Below are 19,740 nucleotides of genomic sequence, written 5' to 3' on the forward strand. Positions count from 1 at the left end.
TCAGCTTCCATTTTAGACTGCATCATCACTTACCACTGAGTGAGATCGCAGTCAAATGGCTCACTTGTATTGGTATAAAAAAAGCTGTTCGAAAATGATCTGCAGGTCAAGTCCGGAAAAAGTGCATCAATATCAATTGTTTTAGGCTACAACATTGCATTTTAGCCAACAGCGAGAAAGTGTTGGCCAATCAGAAGTGATTGCGATCGTCACACTCTCATTTTACCGTAATCAAGCCCCTGTTTAAGTATGTATATGTTACGGGTAAAGTTGGAAGTTTGAATAAACTTAGGTTTACCCGGGTTTACTTCAACCCAAGGTTCTTGGGTAATGTTCAAATAATAATTAAAAATAATTTTTAATTTGGAGTTTACCCACTCACTTACTAACTCACCTAGGTGTATCCAATGCTTACCGCGTATTGTTAGATTAATTAATTAGAGACCTCCCAATATAGTGAGTGGTCTCTTCCGTCGGCCCGGTCGACGGAGCCCCGCTTCGTGGGGCCCCTTTTTTCTGGGTGGTTTAAAAAGAAATAAGCACGAAGGGTTCCCCTGCTAACCTAACCCATCCGAGTCGGAGTGCCCTAAGTCCTGAGCTCGCCTCGCTCGCTCTTGATAGTGGAAGCGGGGGGAGGAAAGAGTACCCCACTACGTAATTGAGCCATGCATTTTTTCCAACCCGAAAAGGACACAATAGCTTTAAGAGCATAAACTTTGTCCAACCTAACATTATCCAGTCAGAGTTGAGTAGACCTAGGTGAGTATGGGTCAATTCCGAATTGAAATTTATTTTTTAATAATTTATTTAATTTATTTTATTCGAACTTTACCCAAAACGTTTGGGTAATACTAAGTAAACCCGTGTAAACCTAGGTTTACTACATCATCTAGTATTAGCTGTATTACCCGTAACATATATACGGAACTCGACACAAATTACAAATAGTTTGAGCCTCAGTACTAAACTTCCGCTAACATAGTTTCAGTATCGTAATGTCAAAACAATTTTCAACTTACTCTCGTAACACGCTAGCAATTCACACTTTAGTGTCGCTCTGCAGTGGTTATCTTTTTATCTTTTCTGTCCACCTGTAGGGAGAAAATAATTTCACACCTGTCTTTTTTGTCTTGCTTTATTAACGTCTGTCGATTGACTAGTAAATTTTTTAGTTATTTTCACTTATTTTAACTACCTACCTACTCATTTCTATCCTTCAAAAATGTAAACAAAAGATGATAAAGCATTAGTTTATTTAAACCTATAAATTTTACTCACGTACATAAGCCTACGTAAGCTTACATGATTAACTTTAAAAAAAATACTAATACACTCAGATTATAAGTACATTTATCTTAATTACGTAAGCTACTTACGAGTACGTGAATAAAACTTATAGTTGTAATTGCGGCCTCATGTTAATAATATAAATTGACCGCTCTAAAAAATAATAGACACATATCTACACTATCGGTTGGTTCACACAAAATTATTGTTATCCATTCATTAAAGCGAATATTCATAACCTTGGGTAAAATCGTCTGAAAAAAGTTTGGGTATTTTTGCTACAAAAATATCGTTATTTCGTTTTTCACACAGACGAAAGTATTATTTTTGTTTAATCTAAAGTACCTAAAGTTCTCTTTAATTTTTTTTCAGTGAATAAATTAACTTCGGGCGTAACATACACGCTGGATAAAGGCGAGGATATCAATAAATTGGACGTCATTCATTGGTTCTGTAAGCTCAAATAGTGAACCCATCAACACATTTAACATGATAAGTGTTTAATGGTATACCCGAGCTAAAGCTTTGTAAATTCAAATTTATTTCGAAGTTTATACACATTTTTAATCCCTGATGCAAAAAGGTATCATAAGTATACCCGCGTTGTCGGTCTATGCGTGTCTGTCTATCTATGGATCTATCTATTAAACGGACGGCCAGATTTTTTAGCATTATTTGCTAATTTTAACCGTGAACAATGGCCTTATGGAAAAGAACAAGAATACAAATAAGGTGTTAGATAATGTCCAACACATTCCGACAAGATGAGGTTAGGACGGATGTGAAGATGTACCACAAAAAATAATGAGCCTCGTAGCGTAGATAATACCCGTGTTGGGACTAAAAAAATTGTTTAAAACACGCTGTATACAAATATAATTATTTAAAGGAGCGTACATACGTGTTCTGGTTATGAGAATCCGAGTGAGAAGCAGTAGGAGGCAGGAACCGAGCAAGATGCCTTTGGAGAAGCAGCGCCCTGAACGTCTGTCTGAACTGCCTGGACATCGAACAGTACAGTATGAAGTTAATAGCACCATTCAACAGCGCCAGAAAGTCCATCAACTCTCCGAACAAATTGTAGCATTTATCGAAAAAGCATTTCCCCAATAATCCGCTCATCAGCCCGAGAATTCCCTGCGGCAATTCCGTGACTAAAAACAATAGTAACACAGCGAGTAACATTTTTGTTGTCCTATCCGTTCTTTTGTCGGCTTTGTGCTGTCGTTTCACCATTTTCTCAGCAGCTGGACAAGCGCTGTAATTCCTTAGATTCTTCTGGTGCTGATTTGCGCTGTATAGCGCTCGTATTAGCCATAAGATTATCACCGTCAGGATTGAGCAAGGCAACAGTTTTATGGCAACTGCGTGTACCCAGAAATTGACTTGGTAAAGTCTTCCCTGGTTGTCCGAGTCCACGTGATACGCGACATCGCCCGGTACATCGCTGACGTTCTTTGTGTGAATATCAAACACCTAAAATAGAAAAGGAGTTTGAACGCATTCGATGATAATTTACATTGTATGGAAAACGAGTGCAACGAACACTATCAGTCATGCAGAGAATAATCAAAAGTACGGAGTACCTACATTAGAATAAATGCAAGTATTTCACAGATAACTTTGAAGATGGGAGGAATGTGTGTTCAAATAGAACTTTACCGCTTCTTTTGAAATATTAAGTGGGGATGTGTCATTATCATCATCATGATCAACCCATCACCGACTCACTACAGAGCGCGGGTCTCCTCTTAGAGTGAGAAGGGTTTTTGGCCATAGTCTACCACGCTGGCCATGTGCGGATTGGTAGACTTCACACACCTTTGAGAACATTATGGAGAACTTTCAGGCATGCAGGTTTCCTTACAATGTTTTCCTTCACCGTTAAAGCAAATGATATTTAATTAATTAAAACGCACATAACTCCGAAAAGTTAGAGGTGCGTGCCCGGAATCGAACCCCCGACCTTCGATTAGAAGGCGGACGTCCTAACCACTAGGCTATCACAGCTAGGGTATGTGTGGTGGATTTGAAATAAATTACTATACGTTCTACACATAATATACCTAACAACATAATTTACATAAATGATGTATAGGATGCTTGAATGGTGAATGTTTTTTAATATTGTAACATAAGGCAATTAATTAAGGCAACTATGTTCAGCAGTGCATGTCAACAGGCTTATATCATGATGATTATAGTTATATTATTATTATAATTTGAGTATAATATGACGCATATTGTAATTTTTAATACAATAAAATTTAAAAAATATAACACAATTAATTCCACTTACCATAAATGTAGGAATACATAATATAGGTGGTAGAACAAAACTTGACAATATGGCTACACTACATCGCCTTTCAGTACATAAAATATGGCTTTTGTCCGAATACCTAAAAATACAGAAAAGATCATTTTAATTAAATGAGATGAAAACATAGTATAGTTCCTGCAATTCACGAAGGCGAGTGGACTTTACTTGTGGTTACGTCGGATACACGGGCATTGCGTAAGTGTGCGTGCATGTCGGACCAATCAGTCTCGAGCAAGCGCTCGCAAACGCACACATTCAGTGTACGTTACTTATACCGATACGACTTAAACACAAGCATGAGTCACTCGCCTTCGTGAATTGCAAGAATTGTAACAACTAACGACTAATCAATGACTTAAGTAAATAACAGGCAATATTATATTACGTACAACGTTTAGGACCTATCTTAGAAAATAATTCGAGAACAAAATAAAAGCATTATTGAAGAAGAACAAATATAAATTACAAGTTTCAAAAATCTCCCAAGACTGATCATTCAAATGTAATTAAATTATCTAAACCAACACAACTATTTCATTACAGAAAATTTAATGCTTCGAAGGAAATTTTTTATCAGTTCAAATACATTTTTGCTAGTGAGAAAGTGAAAAATATACTCAAGATATTTGATGATTTTTGTACTAGTAACATAAACAAACAAGTAGCCTAACAACTAGTTTGTTGTAAAATCAGCCTAGGTAAATTCCACAATTAAGTATGCGGAACCAGCATTTTTTGGCGTTGTTTCTACATAAACTTAATTCAAGAGGTTGATTGATTTATGGTAGTTTCTTTGGTGCTACAAAATGTTCCTGACGGGAATCTCTTATCATCGGGTGACCCTTCTGCCGAGTTGCTCGTTTATATACAGGATGTAACCAGAACGCTAACAAAACTTAGCGTTATTATTACACCTACTACCTAAATACAATCCAATGCCAATAACCATTTGCCTTCTTGTAGTTTTAGTGATTTAGTATTTTTCAAACCCGCAATGTATAGCGTGCGAAACTCGGGGGGTCAATACCTACAACGCATTGGCATACGATGCATTGACCCCGAGTGGCCTATCTACGCAACGTTCGTTTACCTCTAGCGCCAATCAGATGTTTTATTTGCAATTTATTGAAAACTTTTAAGAATACAGGATATTTTTAAATTCTTTTTTTTCTGGTATCTTAGCAACTTAATCATCAGTACCTACTATTACCTATCTTTCGTTTTGCTAGCGTTCTGGTATACATATATATATACTAATGGGGTGCTTGGGTGCGCGGACCACTGAAGTGGTCCGCGAGCATGCAGCGTTGCTTTTTCAAAATGTGGACTTTATTTGCCATACATTTTCTATGGAAAAATAAATTCCGCCATCTTGAATTTTTTCTATTCATCGAGTAGACCTTTAGATCCTGATCATCTTTTGCAAAGAAAGTACTCTTCTATCTTTTATACTCTCCGAGATAGACACCGACGAAGTTTGTATGGCGGCCATCTTTTTTTCGCCATTTTGATTTTTTTTTCAGCTTATTGGCAATTGGATGACGTTTCGAATGACATTTGCTCGAGCACCTCCCACCTATCTTCAATACCTTAAGCGTGCTCTTCACCCGTCTCCGAAATCCTCAATCATCAGCTCTCTCCGTATTTTTTCTCAGAATGAATTTTTGTCTTCTACACGAAACCATCAGTGAAAAAAAAGTTTTCATACAAAAATGTTCAGGAGAGGTGACGAATGAGTGAGTCAGTCAGTCAATCAGTGAATCAGCACGAACAGCTATGTATATATTAATATATAATGTCATGATGATGGTCATCAAATTCTATAATATCTGCAATTTTGATAACGTCGTCCGTCGTTTGAATCGCTTATCTAATTAAATAGAATTTTGGATCGTAACACTTTAGTTACGAGGGTTCTTACATCGTCCGCAAATTTTACTTCCTTTTTACACCCTTTTTATGTCCTATCAAGATGGTATAATATGTAAAAATTCAATAAAAATATAGTGCATCCATTATAAGATCTCATTGGCCATTTTAGCTCTGTGTCAACTCTCTTTAAATTAAGGACTAAAATCATACTTTTGATATGACAGTTATCACTAAGAGTTAAAATGGCGAGTGAGATCTCAAAATGTATGCATTATATCCAACTCACTTAATGGCCATGTATCTCCATATCGCCAGGGAGAGAGTGAGACAAATCGATGCGGTGTGCAGTATTTGAGCAAAATGCATGTGGAAAAGTAGGTATATAGCCCAGGAGTACCGGAAATCCAACGTCTCTGGTAGAACCTAAAAACAAAACTGAATACTATCATATTGATAAAAATATTGTTTACTTATACTCATGTACAATATATATTATGTTTAACCGACTACAAAAAAGAAAGAGGTTCTCAATTATTCTGCGCGCATTGTTTGGCGTTGTTACTTTATCTACTCTGTCAAATTTAAACTGATTTCAAGAACTGTTTTAATTTAGAATAGATTTTAAATAGGAAGTATAATACACAGTTAAAATAAAACTGGAGATCTGTTGTGTACCTACTGACGATTGGACGTGAAGGATAGTGTGTTAAATATTATTATATATAGGTACTCGATTGAGAGCTCTCGTCCGTCCACGAGACCTTCCAAAGAACTAGCGGGATTTCAAATTGGTTCCTAATTCGACTATTGTGTCCGACCCGAGTGACGCAATCAATAGAGATCGTAATATATCGTCTCTACAATATCACCTAGGAGATCAAAATTGGAATACCGTTATTAAATAGTTTACAAGTCTAACACGGCTTATTTACCTTCCTTCTCCAGCCAAACATAAAACCGTAAAGCAAAGGTATGTATAGTGTATACCTATGTACGAAAATAGCCCAATGCGTAGGAGTAGAACCCACTTCCATTCGGATTTTGTAAACTCCCCCGCTTCATTGTTGAGACGAACCTAAACATTATTGGAAACAATTTTTATGACAGATTTCAGTAACTGTTAAAATATTAGTTTTATTTTTTCAATCAGAAACGGAAATTAATTTTCATGTTTTTCTATTTTTTCGTTATTTTCAGAAAGAATTTGGTGCCCGAAAGAATTTCGAGAAAACGCCTAGTATTAAGTTATTAATAGAAGGTCTTTCAGGAATGAGAAAGTCGGCGCAACGAGAGAACATTCTTACTATTCCACACTACCATAAAAGCGAGGGATATCTGCCTATTTATTACCTTTTCATGGCTCAATCACTGAAACAATTTAGATGTTTAGATTTAGACCAAATTTCATCTAAGTCATCCGTCCGTCTCTAGGGTGCAAGCTGTGTCTGTAAACAGATTGTATTCTAGAGACGAATGGGATAACGGGACGGCAAAGACTCTCCACAATATTTTTATGTGGGGTAACTCACGGGTAAGCAAGTTCTTTGTGATAAAAAGAAACTTGTAGGTGTCGTGGGAAGCCCGATAGAAGCGTAACTTCGTCTATAAATGCGCAGCCCGTTGCATTTTTTTATTTTCACCCAACTGCGGCGAAGCCCAGAAGGAGGGTTATTTGTTTAACCTGTACGTATGTATGTCCGTTCCTATGTCCGCTCGTAACTATTCAATGGCTCAACATGTTGATAAAAGTTACGTCATTAAAATCATCATCATTCTGTGGCATCAAGGAACAAAATACATTAATTCTTAAAAATCAAAATGGCTGATTTTATGCGCTTTGATACGCGGACTGAAGAAGATGCAGTGCAAACCGCAGTCGGTGTTTTTTGAAAACTTTTTAATGCAATCTGTTTCGATCAACCCACCACCACCCATGGCCCCACCAACCTCGCGGTTATATGGGCCGAAACGCGGGAGGCCGCCCGTTCGGTACTTGCTCGATGGCTCTTTCCCGGGGCGCCTTCTTGACTCCCTACAAGTTCTTTCCTTTCTGCTTCCTTGTCCCCATCATGTCACTCTCCCCATTCTGGGGCAGACGTCACAGATACGGGAGATTCCCGTTGCCGTTCGTGGTGTCTCCTGTTTCCCACATCCTCTCCTGTCATTGCGTATCTGGATACCTAGCTCTCGCTTCCCTCCTCTGAGCTCGTCGCGTCCTCGTCATCCTCCTCGCTTCCTTCCTCCTCCTCTTCCTGCTATCCGCGTCCTCTTCTCCGTCGTCGCTGCCGCACTTCGGAGCAGCTCCTTCTCCTGTGCCACACGTGCGAGAACAAAATCTGTTTCGATCAGTGATATGACTATAACTCAGTACTCACCAAGTACTTGTAAATGGCGAAGGGAACGTACTCCAGCATGACGAACACGTCTGCGACCGCCAGCCATTTTAGCAGCCGGTTGATGGGTGCCGCAGCCATGTCGCGCCGGGTCAGCACGGCCACGTTCATTGCGTTTGCCAGAACGCCTATTGTACATACCTGTGCAAAAAAATCATTGACTATTTATATATTCAAGTCAAAAGTTTTTTAAGTGAAAACTTCTTTAAGTGCGTTGGGCGACTTTGGGACGGGTAATAACTTCAAGGTTGCACCACCCCACAAGTTAAAAGTGCTAGGATGCTTAATCCTATCTAAGCCTCGGAGGGCCGATAGATGTCAAAACCATTCATGTCGAAACCACCCCTTGTATAAACTAAACTATATTTTTAATGGTTTTCATTTACAAATTTTGAGATTTTAATTTTTGAATTAACTCTCCAAATCATAAAACACTGTTATATTTTCATAGTTTTCTCTACGCAGTCTCCGCTGACTGCCAAGTCAGCTGGTCATTTGATTCGGATTTTTTTAGACACCTGTACTAACCTACTTTTACAACTTTATTAACATAACAATAATGCTCGAGCTGCATTGGAAAAACCGCCAGGCTTATTCAAGCTTCGTTCGGCTTTTAGCGTTTAACATATTTTTGTCGGGACATCTGTTTCTTGACCGGCTGTACCGTTTAAAGCCGAACCGAGTATGTTTATTGTATGTGTATGTGCGGGCAGACCGAGCGGCCTTTTTGTCAAACATTCATCTACATAAATCAACATAAATCCAATTCTACTGCCTGTCGAGCCGATTGCGAGTATAGCAACACTTATAGATTGCCGGATAGGTATTACTTAATAAAAATCTCCTGCTCATTCCAACCGCGATAGCCAATCTTAATGGAGACCAATTACGCAGGAAACATTATAGTGCATAAATATGTGCACAAATAAAGATGCACTGTCTATTCCCTCATTCCTATAATCCGTTTCCGGGCGTTTCATAAACGACAGTCAAGCACGTCACAAGAGAGATCAGGCCCAAAAACAAAACATCCAACAACTTTCACATGTTCTGTCTCTTTTGTTAAGTACTTACGTCACAGAATTGCGAATTAGTATATAGAAGTGCGTGTTGCCTGTGATAACATATGAATCCGAGACATGGTCGCTAACTACGGGCCTCATAAGAAAGTTCAGATGGGCGGGCGATGGAGAGAGCTATGCTTGGAGTTTCTTTACGGGATCAAATCACAAATGAGGAGGTCCGTAGGCGAACTAGAGTAACTGACATAGCTCAACGGGTTGCGAAGCTGAAGTGGCAATGGGCAGGGCACATAATTCGTAAACCCGATGGACGTTGGGGTTCCAAGGTGCTGGAATGGCGTTGGAAGACCCCCCACTAGGTGGACGGATGACATCAGACGAGTCGCAGGGAGCCGCTGGATTCAGGCGGCGCATAACTGTGGCGTGTGAAAGTCCCTACAAGAGACCTATGTCCAGCTGTGGACGCCTATCGGTTGATGATGATGATGAATATTATATAGAAGTCGATTGTCACCGCGAAGACAGTAGTGAAACCTCAGTGCGTCTTAGAACTCGTAGCGCGTGCTACGCCGCCAAGTCGTAGCAACACGCTATGACTATTTATATTATTCTGAACTAGCTTATTCCCTAGTACGCGACAGTTCAAGATGGCGATCGTGGTATGAAGGGGGGGGACGCCTCGCACACCCGTACGTTAGCGCGGGGGCTGTGCGTGCAAGTGTGCGGGGCGTCCCTTGCCATCTCAACCTGTCGTGTACTATAGTTCCCTTTTAATGGAATAAACACAAATCAAAAACAAACGTTTAACAGTAACATGTTCATTATCACGGGATAATATGTCCTAACTACTCTTACGTTTGAACTACAAAACACAGCTTTCTAACTTTATCCCGACTCGCCTGCAAACAATATGTCACAGTGCAAAGTGGAGAGTCACTCAAAAGTATGTTTAGTACCAACAATGTACTCAGCTCGGCGCGTTTAATTATGCTGCCTTGTGTTCCACGTAACATTGATTTTTGAAACAATTTAATTTAGCTCTGCCTAGCTCTATCATTTTTAGATATTTGTTAGCCCTTGACTGCAATCTCACCTGGTGATACGAGTAAGCGATGCAGTCTTTAGATAAAAAGGAGTTAATCTGGAATGGCTTTGGCAGTTTTTATTAAACCCATAGCTCTTATTGATTCCAACTTTATTCCGACTCGACTACAAACAATATGTCACAGTGCAAAGTGGTGCGTCACTCAAAAGTCTGTTTATTGCCAACAACGTACCTACTCAGCTCGGCGCGTTTAATTGTGCTGCCGTGTGTTCCACGTAACATTGATCTTTCAGTTCTATTTTGCTCTGCCTAGCTCTATATAGCATATTTGCTAGCATATCCAAAAATGAGAGCGATCTGACTCAACATGACTGCAATCTGACCTAGTGGAAAGTGATAATGCATTCTAGATGGAAGTGAGTTAATCTAGAATGGGTATATGGCCGTTTAGTCTTATAGTATAGTTTTATACCATTATATAGACAAAGTCTATATCAATCAATCAATCAATCAGCCTATTTGCGTCCACTGCTGGACATAGGCCTTCCCAAGAGCACTCCACCACACACGATCCTCCGCCTTCCTCATCCACCCACTTCCCGCTATCTTCTTAAGGTCGTCAGTCCAGTGGGTTGGAGGTCGTCCCACACTGCGCTTGCTGATACGTGGAGTCTATATAATGGTATAAAACTTAATTATTATCAGTCACGAACAAAATATCAAGGACACCTTTTTTTATTCCAATACTAGCGGATACCCAGAGTGTATTACTACGCTAAAAAAAGTGCCTAATGTTTTTTTTGTCTTAAGCCATCTTCGCTTTATTGCCTTACTAATGATTTATTTTATTTTTATTTTATTCGTTTATTTGCAATCAACTGTGCATCATTCAATAGTACAGTCATTTGTAAATTTATATACATACAATATAATTTTACATAATAACAGACTGAAAATAAGGCCAAATAGGAGTACAATTTTGGTATACAATGATACTGGTTTGAGGCACATCGGTTGGATAGTTTCAAAGTCTATACCAAAAACGATATATAAAACACAAACAATACCACAAACAATATATAAAAGATTATTTTGTTCGAGATATCAGCAACACTGCGATACCTAGCCTTGTCACCTTGTTCACCCTTTGCCTATCAATCTCATCGACTAGCTAATCTAGTAATCTATACTAAAATTACCTCCAACACCCGATCTACTAATGATAGGAAAATTTTCTCGGTCGACGAATAATAAATTACCTACGTCGATTTTATCATTTTATCAATATTTATCTTTGAAATAGAATTTTATTGGTATGTTATAAAACTGTCAGGATTATGTTAGTTTATGGCAAACGATATATTATTCGAAATTGCGGTTCCAAGCCAGTCCCAAGTAAATAAGTGTACGACCAAAAACATAAACATTGGCACTTGGAGCCTGTATATTAAACTTTATGCACATTCATAGTTTAATAGTTGAACCGCGCCCTGGCTTTGCTAACGTGGAATTTCTGAAAATATTTTCTTATTGCATGGTGGATTATATATGACGCAATATTCTCTGCTCAGTGGGGTCTACCTACTACACAACCAGGGTACTTATTTTAAAAAAAAGTTACTTGCAACAGTCAAGTTAAGAAACTTAGTTAGTAATTTGAGTTGTATGTTTATGTTTTATATAGGTCCAAGTTAGTCGTTGACTGCAATCTCACCTGGTGGTAAGTGATGATGCCGTCTAAGGTGGAAGCGGGCTAATCTGGAAGGGGTATCGCAGTTTGTATTAAACCCATACCTTTGGTTTCTATACGGTATCGTACCGGAACGCTAAATCACTTGGAGGCACTGCTTTGTCAGTGTAGGGTGGTAACTAGTCACGGCCCACGGCCAATGCCACCCACCAGACCAGACCAGAAATTTAGAAATTTTCAAATTCCATACCCCTGCCGGGGCTACGCCAGGGAGGTCGTCAAAATGCACTGAACTTGATATGCACTGAAAATAGTTGGTTAGATGGGTTGATCATGATCAATGTTAAGGACGGTCGGTTCGCGCGATTTGCATTCACGCAACTTCCTCCGTGTCTAGTAAATATAGCTCCCATATAAAGATCATTCCAGTTGGGAAAGAGCATGCAGCGCTTGACTCATTAATTCAGCTTGAACGCCAATCCTGCTTTTCGCAAAACTAAATTGAATTTATAGTGCTGAAAGTTCGCGTCCGTTTTAACAATATACGTACTCTGGGAGAAAAGGTTGTTGGAGCTAATGTAGCCTACGTTCTAAAACAGAAGTTAAGGCTTTATGAGAACCGTCTATTTCATTTTGTACCTATAGGCGTGTCCTAAAACTATCTAGAAGTTCAGGATTTTATGTTCCGCGTTTACTTATCTTCGTTTATTTTTTGACTGCCTGAGTTGACTGCTTAATTTAAAAAGTAAGTTTAGTTAAAAAACATTAAGCCACACACAATAATATTATTACGTCAAAAAGCTCCCGTGGCGTGTTAAATATTCTATCTATATAAATAGGACGAGTTGCGAATGGGACAAGTTGCGAATGTGACGAGCTGCGAAAAGGTCGAAATGTGAATGGGACGAGCTGCGAATGGGACGAGCTACGAATGGGACGAGTTGCGAACGTGGGATGAGTTGCGAATGGGACGACTTGCTAACAAACCGTTTAAGCGTGACCAGGGACCTATAGGTTTAATCTATCCAAGTTCGCCCGCTTCCTTCTTAGACTGCATCATCACTTATCATCAGGTGAGATAGGAGCAGATACAACAATAATTATGCAATGAGTAGATTCTATCCTAAAGCTATAATAATAATAATAAAATGGAATGGGTTGATCCCAGTCAGCCTCGCTCAACATCTGAGGCGACTGGGTTTCCGTGGCAGTTCGCTCGCAGCCAGGATGCAAAAAGCGGTCTTGCTGGACTCGGCTAGGATAGTCCGCCGATTTCTTCACCTGTCGCCCTGACCCCCGGCCGTTTGGTCTCCCCTGCCGGGGTGTAATCCTCCGCCCGTTACAAATATGTATGTATGTAATGTTTATGTAGGTTTATTTATTTTTATGTATGTAAGTATATTATAACTCTTTTGGCTTTTATATGTATCTATTTTGTACGCGGGCGCGAGAGTAGATGTATATCCAAAATAATAATAATAATAATAATAAAATCCCAAAATCGTCTGTGATGAGGTTGTATATCCCCCGGAAGTGTGGTGGTCGAGGCGTATTGAGCGTCAAGACCATGCATAACCGGGAGATAGCCAACCTCAGAACCTACTTTGAGACGATGAGGGGGTCCCCCATGCATAGAGAGGTCATAGAATGTGATAAAGGACACTGTCCTTAGCCCAAACCGAGTGGCAGAAACCGGTGGTACTTAGCACCTCTGACCGGGAGGCCGTATGGAGGGAGAAGGAGCTGCACGGACGCTTTTTTAAAGCTCTTAATGAGCCACACGTAGATAAAAAAGCGTCCGTGCAGTGGCTGCGCTTTGGTGACCTCTTCGGGGAAACCGAGGGTTTTGTCTGTGCGATACAAGATCAGGTGGTCAAGACGCGGAACTACCGAAAGTACATTCTGAAGGATGGCACTCACGACATCTGTCGAGCTTGTCGCCATCCCGGCGAGTCACTCAGACATGTGCTTTCGGGATGCTCAGCGCTTGCCAATACTGAGTATCTGCACAGACACAACCAAGCAGCCAAGATCCTTCACCAAGAGCTTGCTCTGAAGTACGGTCTCCTGGATGAGAGGCTGCCGTATTACAAGTACACACCGGTGCCGGTACTCGAGCGCGACGGAGTCCGGCTCTATTGGGACCGGTCCATCATCACGGACAGGACTATTCTAGCGAATAAGCCTGACATCGTGGTGGTGGACCGGGCACAGTCGAGGGTGTTTTTGGTGGACATCACCATTCCGTATGACGAAAACCTCGTGAGAGCTGAGACGGAGAAAAAGCGCAAGTATCACTTCGGCTTCGGTACACGTAAAGTTCGAGTAGCTCTGTGTATTTTAAATTAATAAAATTAAAATTGTAACGTTAGTAGAAGAAAAGTGTTATCAAATGGTTAAAAAAGTGCTAAATTTCAAGTATAAACGTTATCTCAGTGTAAATTACATGAGAAATAGAATAACAGAGTGATCCAAAATCTGTGTATTTCAGTGACTCAAATATGTTCATTACATCACATCAAAACTTTGCTTGTTGTGCTAATTAGAAGTTGTAAAATATCAATATACTTAGACAATTATCATTTAACTATAAAATTATCCTTAAAATATCAAAAGAAACTATTAAATAAAGAAACAAATTGTGATTCATCAAATTAATTTTAAACATACCTTCCCTGCGAAAATATTTACACCCAAATTGCATAAATATGATGCGCCTGCTGATTTTTTAGGGCAACACGCATAATCACATTTTTGCCCACGGAATCATATCAGGTCTTAAAGATGAGCCCTAAAAATAAAACGGCCAAGAATAAAAAGTGTGCTGCATGCTCTAACGACCTTTCCACGCATGAGCAACTCAAATGCGTCACATGCGGCCTGCGATACCACTTCGACTGTATCTACACATCGAGTACAAAATCGAAGGAGTTTTCCGTAGACTGCAAATCAAATTGGATATGCCCATCCTGTCGCTCTAAGCAACCAAAAGGTGACAATACCAATACGCCCGTGCGTGGCCCTGCTGGTGCATCCTCCGAGACGAGCCCGTCATCCAACATCACTTTTAGACGCATGCAACCCTCATCCATGTCACAGACCCAGGAGGACATCACACTTGATAACGTTAAACAGCTAATGAAGGAAGAGATGAACATCCTGTTGTCCAAAATGGAAAATAATCTGACCAAAATATTAGATACTAAAACTAAAGAAATGTTCAAAGAAATAAATGAGATAAAGGAAGCCATGAGTTTTATCAACAATCAATACGAGGACCTAAAAAAAGAGTTGCAAGGAAGACTAATACAGTTAGAAGAGCTCAAAGGAGAAAATAATAACCTTAAATCTATTGTCAAAGACCTCAATAGCCGACTGAGCACCATGGAGCAACACTCGAGAATGAGCAACTTGGAGATACAGTGCCTACCTGAATACAAAGCTGAAAATTTACCAAATGTCATCTTACAAATTGGAAAGGTTACCGGTAGTGGTATTACAGACGCAGATATCCATAAATGTACCAGGGTCGCTAAGATAATCCCGGGAAATCCACGTCCACGTTCTGTAATTGTAAAGTTCTCAAGTCCACGCATCCGAGATACATATTTAGCTAGTGTGATCAATTTTAATAAGAAAAATAAAGAAGATAAACTAAACACGAATCATATTGGTATAGGAGGCGAAAAAAAAACCAATTTATGTAGTAGATCACTTGACCTCGGAACTGAAGAAAATACACGCGTCTGCCAGGCAAACAGCTAAGAAGTTAAACTATAAATTTGTATGGGTCAAGAATGGACGAGTATTTCTGAGAAAATCCGAGGGCTCTGAACATATTGTCGTGCGGAATATTGAACAGCTAGAACAGTTAAATTCTTAATCTCGTTGTTGTTTAGTGTCTAGTCTCTTTTTGTAATTCTGTTAACATACGATAATTTAAATATTCACTACCGAAATGTCAAATTCGCAGCTGTTAATGATGTATTATATAACCTGGACAATGTCTCATTTTGTGACGCTTTGCTATGTAGCCCTGACGAGTGCTCTGACTTACTACCGACATCAAAGTCGTGCCTAAAAATTTTAACTCAAAATATTCGTAGCCTAAATGCCAACTTTAGTGGACTACTGACTTTACTGGAAAGAATTCACACCTCCTGTGATATTATTGTTTTGTCTGAATGCTGGCTTTCTTGTAATCCCGTTGTTCCCACTCTAGAAGGCTATAGCTTTTACCAAACATCATGCAATTATAACCAGAACGATGGAGTAGTTATATACATAAAAAATAACTTATCTAATGCTAAAACTATTGAACCAGAAGTTTCCGAAGCAAATTGTCTAATAACTACTGTTGGCTCTGATCTTGCTATTGTTTCTATTTACAGACCTTATGCATTTAATGATCCATCAATCTTTATACAGTCTATAGATCGAGCCCTCTCATTTTATAAATCATACAAAAATATTATTTTTGTTGGAGATATTAATATTGACATTGCAAATAATCATTTATCCAATCAATCACTAGACTATCTTGATTTCCTTGCTAACAATGGTCTGTTCCTGGGGCATACAATACCAACTCATGGGTTCACATGTCTTGACCATGCAAACCTAAAAACCATAGCTTCACCTAAAATTTTGGTATTAGAATCCACGGTTACTGACCATTATGCTGTATTGGTATCTTTATCTAAGATTAAAAATAATCGTCATCTCCGACCCCTTGTTACAAAGACGGATGAAGCTAAGCTCAGTAGTGACATGCTCAACATCAATTTTGACTCCGTATACTTAACACCCGACCCAAATTCAGCAGCCAAGAATTTAATTGAGCCCATCCTATATGCCTTATCAACTAATACTAAAGTAATTTCCTTATCTCGTAGATACAGACCTATCAAGCCGTGGATAACTCCAGGTTTACTGAAATGCATACGCCATAGAGATAAGTTACATAATAAGCTCAAAAAGGATCCTTTAAATGAAGTGTTAAAAGTTTCCTATAAAAGGTACCGTAATTATTGCTCTAATTTGCTTCATAAAGTTAAAAGAGACTACGAAAGAAATGAATTTATCAAAGCTGGTAAAAACCCAAAATTATTGTGGAAGGTGATTCAGTCCGTAACGAATTTATCTAAATCTCAGTCCTCCGCACGAGAACTTTTGCTTTCTAATATTAATAAACAAGACTGCATTAACGAAGCCAATTCCTACTTTGCCAATATAGGAAGACAACTTGCTGATAAAATAGACAAAAATGGTCGAATACCTCCTTTGCCTACATCTCACAGGGAATCCTTTGTTTTACTTGAGACTGATGAGTCCGAAGTTGAACGCATGATCAACTCTCTAAAAAATAATTGCGCAGCCGGTTGGGATGGCATCTCATCAGAATTCTTAAAAAAGTATAAAACCGTAATAATTGTTCCACCGCTCACATATATTTGTAATCTTAGTATCAAAACAGGTATCTTCCCTGACCTATTTAAAAAAGCGCTTCTGCATCCCATCTTTAAATCAGGCGACAGAGATCGTGTTGAAAACTATAGGCCCATCTCAATCTTGCCAGCCATGTCTAAAATTCTTGAGAAAATCATAAATTCTAGACTGGTTTCTTACTTGGAGTCTTGTAAACTGTTGTCTAAAAATCAGTTTGGATTTCGTAAAAATTTGTCAACTGCTGATGCCGTTCATAGTCTTATAGACCATTTAGTGGGCAAGCTAGATAAAGGAGAAAAGTGTGTAGCATTATTCCTAGACCTGGCCAAGGCCTTCGACACAGTTTCTACGCCTATTCTAATTTCCAAGCTCCAGTCTCTTGGAATTCGAGGTAACCAACTATCACTCTTTCAGAGTTACTTGACAGGAAGAACCCAATTCGTCAAAATAGATTCCTACATAAGCTCTGAATTACCAATTACACATGGTGTGCCACAGGGCAGTATTCTTGGCCCGAGCTTATTTTTAGTCTATATGAACGACTTATGTAACCTTCACCTAGATCAAGGTATGATATTTTCCTATGCCGACGATACAGCTCTCGTCTTTTCTGCTAATACCTGGTCGGAGGCTTATCGGCTGGCCCAAAAAGGTTTTGACACCGTAAGAAACTGGCTTAACGACAATTTGTTAACCTTAAATATCACTAAAACTAAATGTCTTAATTTGTCCATTCGAAACTCTACAATTCCTTCAGGTAACTCTCTACCAAAGTTGATTGCCTCATCAATTCAGGGTAGCTGCGCATCTGATAGTAATCTCCAACAAACTATTGATAATGTCACTTCCATAGGATATCTTGGCATAGTAATTGATTGCAACCTAACCTTTAAAAAGTATATTGAACACCTATCAAACAGAGTACGTAAGCTTATCTATATATTCAAGAAACTGCGTCACTCAGCCGAACCTGAAATCTTGAAAATGGTCTATCAAGCACTATGTCAGTCTATCCTTAGCTATTGCATAACCTCTTGGGGTGGTGCAGCTAAAACCCACCTTATTCAAATCGAACGCGCACAAAGAGCTGTACTGAAAGTGTGCTGCTTCTTGCCGCGTTGGCATCCTACGCATTTGTTGTACGAGTATTGTAGGGTGCTAACAGTACGTCAATTGTTTGTTCTCGCGACTGCTCTGAAGCAGCACTCGTGTATGAATTACAACCAAGAATGCACCCGTCGTAGGCCCCAACTAGCAACATATAGTAAACGAAATACTGCATTTAGCCGTAGGTTTTTTGTCTTCCTTGGACCTTATCTTTATAACCAGTTGCATAAGATTCTTTCTCTCCACTCTTTGAATAGGTATAAATATAAATCTTCTCTTAAGGAATGGCTTCTGAAACAAACTTACTCGGATACTGAAAGACTTCTGGATATTCTAGTGTAACCCCAATTGTACACAAACATAATATAGCAAAGATACTCACATATGCACACTTATACATGCTCACTCACTTTCACCCCCACACACACGCACTCACGCCCACACAAACACAGATAACATGGACTTCCACACACATATTATTTTCTTTAGCTCTTTAGTTTAGTTAGTATGTTAGTTAGTATGTAGTTAGCTTTGTATTCACCGAGCTGGAGGCCCTGTTTTCCGAGACACAGTTTCTACTAGTTCGGAATACAGGTGCACAGTATTGTTTTGGTAAGAATTTTATAATAACTAGTTTTAAGGTCTCAATACTAACAAAAATATGAATTGTATTTGGTGGAAATAAATGATTTTATTTTTTTTTTTATTATTATTATTATCTCGATCTGGCTCACGAGGTTTCCGACATGTGGCATGTGGAGTCCACTGAAATCATCCCAATCGTCATATCTGCGAATGGGTTGATCCCAGTCAGCCTCGCTCACCATCTGAGGCGACTGGGGTTCCGTGGCAGTTCGCTCGCAGCCAGGATGCAAAAAGCGGTCTTGCTGGACTCGGCTAGGATAGTCCGCCGATTTCTTCACCTGTCGCCCTGACCCCCGGCCGTTTGGTCTCCCCTGCCGGGGTGTAATCCTCCGCCCGGTACAAATATGTATGTATGTAATGTTTATGTAGGTTTATTTATTTTTATGTATGTAAGTATATTATATTTCTTTTGGCTGTTATATATATTTATCTTGTACACGGGCGTGAGAGTAGATATATCGATAATAATAATAATTCTGTGTCTCCATGGCGAGCGGCTGGCGGATGCCGATGACCGGATAAGGATAGGAAGGGGTATCTTCCAGGGTGATTGTCTGAGCCCGCTTTGGTTCTGTCTGTCTCTGAACCCACTCAGCACTTTGCTGGAGGGTTCGGGGACAGGCTTTCAGTTTCGGAGAGGAGGGACAAAAGTGCCTCACCTTCTCTACATGGATGACCTCAAACTGCTGGCACCCAATGCCACCCGCCTGCAGGAGCTGCTGAATGTCACCACTGACTTCAGCAATTCCATCAGGATGGAGCTTGGGCTGGACAAGTGTGCGGTCATGCATGTGGAAAGGGGACAGGTAACTCATTCGGCTGAGATGAGTCTCGAGCCGTCCACCATCAGAACCCTCTCTGAAGCTGAGTCATACCGGTATCTGGGCATGTCACAGTCGCTAGGGGTA

The 19,740-nt window shown here is 39.6% G+C and overlaps 1 protein-coding gene across 2 annotated transcripts in view; it reads right to left on the minus strand.

The window, feature by feature from the left end:
- The window catches only part of LOC117991734 (G-protein coupled receptor dmsr-1-like), a 69,313-nt gene that overhangs the window by 6,592 nt on the left and 42,981 nt on the right, over window positions 1-19,740 (minus strand). The window contains exons 3-7 of one of the 2 annotated variants that reach the window (XM_069505320.1): window positions 7,858-8,016; window positions 5,769-5,905; window positions 3,587-3,689; window positions 2,189-2,763; window positions 1,020-1,091 (exon numbers count right to left, since the gene is read on the minus strand). In XM_069505320.1, the coding sequence (XP_069361421.1) occupies window positions 1,067-1,091; window positions 2,189-2,763; window positions 3,587-3,689; window positions 5,769-5,905; window positions 7,858-8,016 (999 nt within the window). In that variant the 3' untranslated portion in view covers window positions 1,020-1,066. The remainder of the gene's footprint in view (window positions 1-1,019; window positions 1,092-2,188; window positions 2,764-3,586; window positions 3,690-5,768; window positions 5,906-7,857; window positions 8,017-19,740) is intronic. The other variant, XM_034979331.2, reaches the window with a different exon arrangement.

This window comes from Maniola hyperantus, chromosome 20, assembly GCF_902806685.2.
Source record: "Maniola hyperantus chromosome 20, iAphHyp1.2, whole genome shotgun sequence".
NCBI lineage: Eukaryota > Metazoa > Arthropoda > Insecta > Lepidoptera > Nymphalidae > Maniola > Maniola hyperantus.